This window comes from Buceros rhinoceros, unplaced genomic scaffold (assembly GCF_000710305.1).
Source record: "Buceros rhinoceros silvestris isolate BGI_N320 unplaced genomic scaffold, ASM71030v1 scaffold4745, whole genome shotgun sequence".
Taxonomy (NCBI): domain Eukaryota; kingdom Metazoa; phylum Chordata; class Aves; order Bucerotiformes; family Bucerotidae; genus Buceros; species Buceros rhinoceros.
In genome coordinates this window covers 26,696-35,126 of record NW_010412157.1, presented here as the reverse complement: position 1 = coordinate 35,126, position 8,431 = coordinate 26,696, and the positions used below count along the sequence as shown (strand labels likewise).

Sequence of the window (8,431 nt, the reverse complement as noted above, 5' to 3'; positions counted from 1 at the left end):
TTAGGAGTGCTAGTGAACAGCATAAGACCGACTCCGTTAGAGCATCCCGGCTTTGGGACGTGGCTGTGCACCGAAGAGCTGGACCCGAAATGGAACTGAGCTGTGTCTGCGCTCGCTACAGAAGTGTCGGCTGGACGTACCTGACACAGATACCCCCTCCCACAGTGGTGAGACATCTGAACCCGACACGCACCCTAAAAAGCCTTTCACGTGGTTTGCAGTTAACCATCAGCCTGAATAGAAGTTGAGCCACAGTTTCAGGGATACTTTGCAATGAGCGCGAGTTCAATGGGTATTAAGTTGTCTCCGACCACACCAGGTTCAGACGCTGATGCATTCAGGAAGTCCCATTAAGACCCTTGAAGAACATCCTCCCTCCCAGAGCCAGTACTTGCCTCACACTGCTTGTACACCGCGCTCAGGAAGTAGGAGTACCTCCTCCGCACGTACTGGCCGAGCTCGTACTGTTGCTGTATGCCAAGCTGTGGAAGGAACGGGACAGCGTAAGAAGTGTGCTGTGCGGCCATTCCGACAGCCAAAACATGAGGTAATATTTCAGATAATACATTTTGATAAAGACCTTTTTCCTCTCTGAAGTGAAGGGGGAAAGACAACAAGAGAAGAAAGCAGTAAGGCTGCTGCATTGACAGTGTGGGTGATATTAGCTAGGTCTCCCTGATGGAGACAGTTTTCCTTCTGCTCTATGGAAAGCTCTGTTCATCCAAGCTGGCAAGCTGCCCGAGGTGACTGAAAGCAGGCACAGAGATGTCCTGACACTGGCTGCCTGGTTTCTGCTCGCTGCTGGCTCACAGCAAATCCCAGACGAGTCTGGTCTGCAGTCACACAGCTCAACACACGCTGCTGTCAGACCGGAACGGGCCGACCCGATGTCACTGAAAACCAGTGACTGCTCGGAGCTGTAGCTTCCCAGTAAGCTCTTTGGCTGTCCCTCGCGAGAGCTGTGTATTGCAACTTAATATGGGCTTCTGCAGCGAAAGCAAAGTTCCAGACCCCAGGTATCAGCCCGCGTTCCACTGGCCCCCGTGAGCAGCCGCACCTTGGTAAGCTGTCCGTACCCCTGCTGCCTCGCCACTTCTCTGTGCTTGTCGGTTGGGAAGAACTCCTGCGGGGTATGGTCACCATGGCGAAACACCTGATAAAAGAGATGTACTCCCTTTGTGTCTCCGGGGTTTTTGTGATGCTCCTAATGCAGAGGCAGCGAGCACTGTATCTGACAGGTGATAAATACAGTCGTGGTGCTTTCCGTGGTCTAGACAGCTACAGTACCTCTTTGATTTATTAAATGTAACTCTTCTTTTTTTCCTGGCCTTTGAAAAGTCATTAGCTCAAGTAAATTTTCGCAAGTTATAAAAACTATAAAATATCTTACTTTATTTTAAAGAGACTTTATATATTGCAGGAGGTATAGACCACAACATTAAGTAAACAGAAAACAAGCAGAAGCATTCCAGAAATATTAGAACATAAATATTTTGGTAGGATTAACTGGGAATTCAGAAGGGTAAAAAAGCAATGTAATTCCTATAGATAAGTGTAATATAATTTTAAAGTTTTGCCACCAGATTTTTTTTTATTTCTTAATCCAAGAATATTTTTATTCTTCATCCAAACAGGGAGAAATAAAACAGAAAACTGCAGCACAAAAGGTATAAGAGTGATTTGCAAGCCTGTGTGATGTTTAGAACAGGATCTGGGCTTCCTGCGAACGAGCGGTACGTCAGCAGCGTTGCAAATAGCATTAGTTTCACAGCACTGGCGCTGTGAGGCTTATTCACTGCATTGTACACTTGTTTGGCTTCCACGTAATGAAACTGGTTTTACGTGTTAATCTGCTGAAACCACTGGAAAAGTGGAAAGTGTTCCATGGTAAAGAGGGATTTTGCACAGTTGACATTTAGTTACAGAATCCTCTTTGGCATTCAGAACAGACTCCTATGTGATGCCTCTCGCAGTGCTGTAAAAAAGCATTGTTTGTCAACCCAGAAAGTTCAGTTCATCTAGGACTGCACCAAGGAGACAACATTATAAAGTCTTGTTTAAAACTGAAGATTTTTTTCCACATTGCAATAGTGAATTTTGAATATGCAGGAAATGCTTAAATATTGAAAAAGTGCCCCCTCCTCCCTGCCCTAGAGTACGAGAAGAGTGACAGGCTTTGAGGAAATTCTATTTGCCCGTGAACTGTCTACTTACTATGGACACAAACTTCAGTTTCCTTTTAGCTGTCGTTTGCTGAAGAAAGACGCAGAAAAGGCAGAACATGAAGCACAGACTCCAGACTCCACAGAGCAGCTGCCTTGCTCTCATCCTGGGGGAAGCTGCCGGCTGTTCTGCACGCCGAGGTCCCTGGCTGCATGTGGTGATAGGGCAGATTCGTGGCTAAGAGGGGAGGGGTAAGCTGTGCTCAGTGCAGTCCTGCAGCGGGCCGTGAGCTTGCCTCCTCCTCTCTTTATTCCCTTCATGGCTTAGTGGTTTTCAGGGGGTCAGGGGAAGCAATTCCTCCACTGTGTCCCACATCTGACATGAAGTGGGATCTCTGAGCCCTCCAATTCCTGCCCCTGGCACCTGCGAGCAGGCGAATGTGAAGAACTAGAAGCTGTCTTCTGTGATTTAAGCTGGGGGTTAGTACGGGTCAGTCAGCCTTCTCGAAAGTGAAAATGCTGGTGTTACACTGTCCCTCACTGCCTGCAAAGGGCCTGTAAACTGTCCTCACTCCTGCTGCTCACGGTCTTTCTGAACACTTCGTGCCACAAAGCTAGAAGGAGCAGTGCTGACAGTTGTTCTTTTATGCAGGATTGCTGGATTTTCCCCTGGGTTTGACTGTGGTCTGTGGGAGGAATAAAAAGCAGCAGCTTTTGTTGCACAGGAGAGGGGTAAGCCTAAATTCACTGAAAAAAAAAAAAAAGATTAGAACTATCCCCAGATAGTTCTTACAGTTTCTCCCCAGATTTCTTACAATTTTTCTTTTCAAATTTCTCTTGCTGCCAGTACTCTCATTGTTAGAGCATACACAGTTGTTTCTACCATTTCCCCACTATATTGAGATAAAGAAAACCCTAGCTCAGCGACAGTGCTGCAAGAGAAGGGATTGATCTTAGAAGCTTAGTGGTCTATGTTCAGTCACTTTCGTGTGTGAACAGAAGCCCCGTTAGTACGTGACAATGGAGGGTGATTTCTTAGGGTTCAAAAGCTCTCTGTAAGAATTTAAAAGAAATTACTGAAAAAAAATCATGTTGCTACCCAAGAACATGATATAATCTCAAGCTAGTTTAAGGCATGAACAACAAAGCTGTCCATTGTAATTATGAGATAGAGGCTTGTCTGGAGGGATCAGTTCGGTTCCTGCAGTCACACTGCCCTGGCTGTCACATCTGTCAGAGCGACAAAGATTCCTCTGAAGCACTCAGGAGCACTCAAAGTCAGACTTTCTTGGTGCAAGATGGTTCGTCTGTCATTCATGCTTTTGTGCCTGACAAGTCTAACACACTCATGCAGAAATAGGAAAATATGGGGAGCTGCCCATATTTATCGAGAAAGAAAATTCTTTTTATTTTTTTTCAGTGAGGGACCTGGGGGAGATGTGGGTCACTTGATTAAAGCCATTGACACCCTATACATCTTCCTGCCTCTGCTGGGTGCCGTACTCGAAAAATCTCTCCAAAAAATCTCCGTGTGTTTTGCTGGTTCTAGAGGACATGCTATCAGAGGCCGCTCCCAAAACACACCGCTCTGCAAGGCGAGGTTTTTAATTAGACCCGCCGGTATCGCTGAGAGTGAAGGGGCAGGTTCTTGGAATCGCAAGGCTCCCTTCAGGTTCTTCAAGGAACCTGAACCTACAGATACTGTAGAAATGTCTATCAGGGACAGCAGATGTACAACAGGAAAGTTTAGCTTTATTCTTGTCAAGCACCCATTGCCTCACACTTTCTGTGAGATTTCTTTAACACGGTGAAATTGCTCTTATTCTGGAGATGACAAAATATTAGTGTAAAAACTGGTACTTGGTTCCTTTGATCTGATCTTGGTGCTGCTAGTTCTGTGGGGAGAGACACGTAAAGGGCTGGAGTTATTGTCAAGCACAACTCTGTTAACTCTGCCCCTGCTGAAGGTCATAGAGGGAGAAAGAAACAGTGTGGAGTGCCGTGTACCCACGGTCCTGAGGCTGAAACGCTAGAGAGCAGGAGATGGAGCTTTCTTGGCAGCTAACTCATACTGCAGAAATCCCTCGTTGCAGGTGGTGAGAGGTGTGAAATCTATAGCCGCTCTCAAAGTCAAGGAACTGATTCTTTAATATCCCTGCAGCCAGCGTTGAAACAGCAGTTGAAGGTGGAAGCGGAGGAGATAATGATAAAGGCAATAAATGAACCTCCTGCACTGCCGTGGAAGTACGTAGGAAAACAGATCATGCCTTTATCTCACCCATAAACTTGATGAGGTATTTATGGGACTGTGATAAACATAACATTATTAAGCAAGTACAGGCATGGCTTTGTGTGGTGTCCTGTACTGTGAGATCTGAACAGTCAGCGTGTTAAGAACTGCTGCTGGGTCCTTGCCATCGTTCAGGGGAGGTAAGTTTTCATTAACAGTCCTCCAGTGGTTTAAGTGCTGTTACTGTATTTAAAAGCTCAGTAATCCAAAGGACAAAGTTTGGCCCTCTACCCCCAAACTGCAGTATGAAGAGCCTCCTCCTCGCTGTGATGCTTACCCCTCCCCAGCGTTTAAGTGTGGGGTTACGTCTCTTGGTATTTAAACACAGTGTAGGGGTGGGCTTGCAGCTCAAGATGCTGCTTCTTCCTTGGCGGTGGAGGAGGATCTGAGTCAGCTGAAGATATGCTGAAAAGTGTGTTAGGAGAGGACTCATGTGCAGGGGGAGAAGGAGCAGGTGTAGAAGGACTTCAGCCTTCCCAGCCTGCCTCTCCGCCTCTCCCTTCCCAAAATACTTCCCAGGATGCTTATTCCAGCCTGTGGTCTTGAAGTCATGGCTCTGCGGTTTTTGCAGTTTTGATGCCCGTGTCCATTTCCATGTCTTCCTTCCTCAGCCCCAGTCAGGTCAGGGCTGTATCTGTCCCTGAATGAGCTCAGTGTTTCCTCTGGTTTACAGTGAGCTGTTTGTCTCTTGCTTGCACACTGTGATTAAACGATAAAGAAAATTGAGGATATTGTCCATTCAGCTGCAAAAAACTAACAGCCAGAGCAAACCAATTCCAACCCCAGGTCTCTTGTTTGTATCTGAATAGAAAGGTCTCAGCTGCCTCTACTTGGGTAACACAGGCTTCTGTGGTCCTTCATCTTAGGGAAACAAAGGCATGTCATGTCACCATGCCTGGGTCACAGGGACACATTACCCTCACCTCAGAAAGAGCCCGGCCCCAATCAGATACGCACTGTCTGTTAATGATTTCAGTGCTGGCATGCAGCATTCTTTCAGCCCGTTTTAAGGTTTAGAGGCATGTTCAGCTGTCCTGAGGAGCTGGGGCAGGAGTATGAACAAAACAGAGCATCTGTGCCCTGCAAAGGCAGGCGCATACCTCAGTGTTATCAGGGGCCCTAAAGGGCTGTGCTGGCAGGAGACATCATCTTCTGCCCCGTGTTCTCTGACCTTTCCTCAGATGGCAGCAGAAAACAGGAGAGAGCAGTTGGTAAGGAGCAGGGCTGTGGCCAGTTCAGCATTCTAGGCAGTTGCCTTCTGCTTAGGTTCAAAACCGCCCTCATGGTGATTAGTCTGAGCTGACATGACCAGCTTCTTCTCCATGACACCTTACCAATAGAGGGTAACTGCACAGAAGCTGATGAACTTACTCCAGATACATTTCCCTTGAGGTTTTCACAGCTGTTCTTTCACTGCTGTTCTTCTCGGTGCCTTCTGGTCTCCGGCGCTTAGTGGCTGTGTTTGGGCTGTGTGCATCTGCTGCTCCAGACCCTGGTTTGCTATGGCTTGGACTAGCCCTTTGTCTTTTACAGAGTGGCACTGGCTTACAGGGGCTTCAAAACACAGAAACGGCGGATGTTAAAATCCATTTCCTCCACCTGTTCTGATGAAAAAGCACGATTAAAAAACTAGATCCCACTGGTGATGGGAAAAGAGATCGAACGGCAGATCCAACCTTCATCTGGAGTTTTGCTGGACTGTAAAGCTCCCTCCTCTTACATGTGAGCACCGTCTGTCTTGGGCATAAACCAGAAGAGTTCATCCAGGTGCTGCCGTAAGTCCAAACAACAACCTCCCTGTGTGTAATCAAGCATCAAGCTATTGTCCTTGTGCACCTCAGAATACCTGAGGGGTTTGGGTTGCTGCTCTCTTTAATTTTTAATAATGATATTTAGCTTGGAGGTAGGCTACAATAGCTATGATTAAAGCAATTGTTCTGCCCAGCTGGAATGATTTCTGCTCATGCCCTAGCACAATGCTGCAGGATTTGGAATGCAAATATGTGGGTGGGAAGAAACGTTCTTTCCATAACTTTTTTTTTTCTATTGGAGTGAAGCAAAAAGTCCTTTATAAAAACCCAAGCTGATTTTTATAAGGTCAGATGTAAGGCAGCAATGTCTCATAAATCTTGGATCTTGCTGATAATGAGCGTCATCTACCCATGTGGGTAGTTCAGCTTTTGGTACTTAAATCCCGAGTTAGGAATGGAGGATTGGTAAATCAGCTGTTTGCCTCAGAACTGTAATCCTCCCCTTCACTCTCTCTGCTCTGCTCCCATGCTCCCTCTTCCAGTCTCGTTGGAGTCTCGGACTCGGTGGTTATTGTTGCTCCTGTTCGTTTTACTCAGTGGGGCGTTTTATGCTGGCGCATAGGGCACACCTGCATGGTGCGCTTCAAATCTCTTTTGATCGAGTGTCTTCTTGAGAGGCTGGTGGTTGATTTCACTCATCTTCTGAAGGAAACTGTCAGACCTGTTACGAGGGCGGACTGTTTCCCTGTCCCCCCACTGGTCTGTCAACACTACCTGGCTGCATGGGGGTGTTTCTTCAAAGCTCTCCTTGCCATTTCCAGTGAGACTTTTATCAGTGAAATTTTCACTGACCATCAATATGGTTGTTAGAAGCAAACCCTATATTTTTGCTTTAGGTCACATATCCAGTTTTAAATTGAGCTAAAACAAGTATTGCATATCAGGGTGATTGGAATTGAGATGTTTTGCAGACTTCCTCTTAATTTAGGAGAGACGTCGAGCTTGTTCTGTCAGGTATTTTGATCTGCCTCTACAAAGTACCTCCAAAAAATGTTCCATTTTCTTACCTGCCGTAATCCATCAAAAGCACAAAAGGTCTAAAAGTGCCTTTTGCAGAAATACGGTACAAACTATCCAGAGGGCAACAGCTAAAATGATGAACAGACAAAACGGTACTAGCAGTTCACCTCTTGTTTGGTGTTGGGATCTGTTACGAGTTTGGCGGGAGGGAGAGCAATTTGTGTGTGGGAGTGGTAGCAGCTTCAAGGAATGATTTTCATAGCAAAACAAGTGCCAGTAGAAGCAGATTCACTTAAAATCATGCAGAGAACCAGCCAAGGTCTTGCTGAGCTGCTGCCACTGCTGAGAGAGATTAATGGTACCCTCAAATATTGATCATTCTTGGAAACAACCAAGCAAGCCATTAATTAGCAGCTTAGTTGGTAATTACACTGTGGGTTTAGAGGTGCGATTTATAACTTGTTGGACTTTCCACGGCGTTTGGGAAAGCGCTACACTACGTATGGGCAGGCCAGCCAAAGTGCGGAGCAGGCTGATCCACCTGCGGAACTGACCTGGCCTTCAGCAGAGGCGACCTGCTCAGGTGTGAGCACACAACGGAAAACCGGGGTTCAAGCTGCGAGTGACAGGAAAATGCTACCCACAGACACATGGTTAGGTTCATGTTCTGATTGACGTCAGTAGGTGCAGGGGGCAGCTCACAAAATAAGCGTTATTTTGATTTCCATGCCCCAGGTGTGAGGGAATTGGCCAGCATTCATCCTGTGGTCCTGCAGGTGTTCTCCACGTGCACTGAACAGTGAGTAATTCACAACGTCCTTTCAGTTAAACCGGGAATCTCCTCTGTTTGGTCACCTCTGGATCGGAGCGTTGTCTAAACTTCATTTGAGGCAAATGATGAGAAAAATGCATCAGCGTGAAAGGAAAGTTTATTTTAGTGCAAAGCAAATAAAACCTGTATGCCTAAACCTACACAACTCCTAAGAAACAAGGTAATAGCTGGGCAAGCGTTTTTCTGTCTGCCAGGCAGCCCGGAGCAGCGCTCTGGAACGGTGCATTGCCATCTAGCGCTCACCCTTCCTCTGGCCGCGCTGGGCTCTGTGCTGCTGGCGGCAGCTTCCGCACAGACCCTTCTGCGGGAGGCTCTCGAAACGCAGTAGTACACTGACAAACGCGGAGCAGTGGCAGTGCAGCCGGGTGTCAGGAAC

The 8,431-nt window shown here is 46.8% G+C and overlaps 1 protein-coding gene across 1 annotated transcript in view; it reads right to left on the bottom strand.

The window, feature by feature from the left end:
* Window positions 1–2,357, bottom strand: part of LOC104493561 (prostatic acid phosphatase-like) — a 10,862-nt gene extending 8,505 nt beyond the window's left edge. The window contains exons 1-3 of the mRNA XM_010136271.1: window positions 2,215–2,357; window positions 1,058–1,153; window positions 396–482 (exon numbers count right to left, since the gene is read on the bottom strand). Of these exons, the coding sequence (XP_010134573.1) occupies window positions 396–482; window positions 1,058–1,153; window positions 2,215–2,328 (297 nt within the window). The 5' untranslated portion in view covers window positions 2,329–2,357. The remainder of the gene's footprint in view (window positions 1–395; window positions 483–1,057; window positions 1,154–2,214) is intronic.
* Window positions 2,358–8,431: the final 6,074 nt, after the last annotated feature.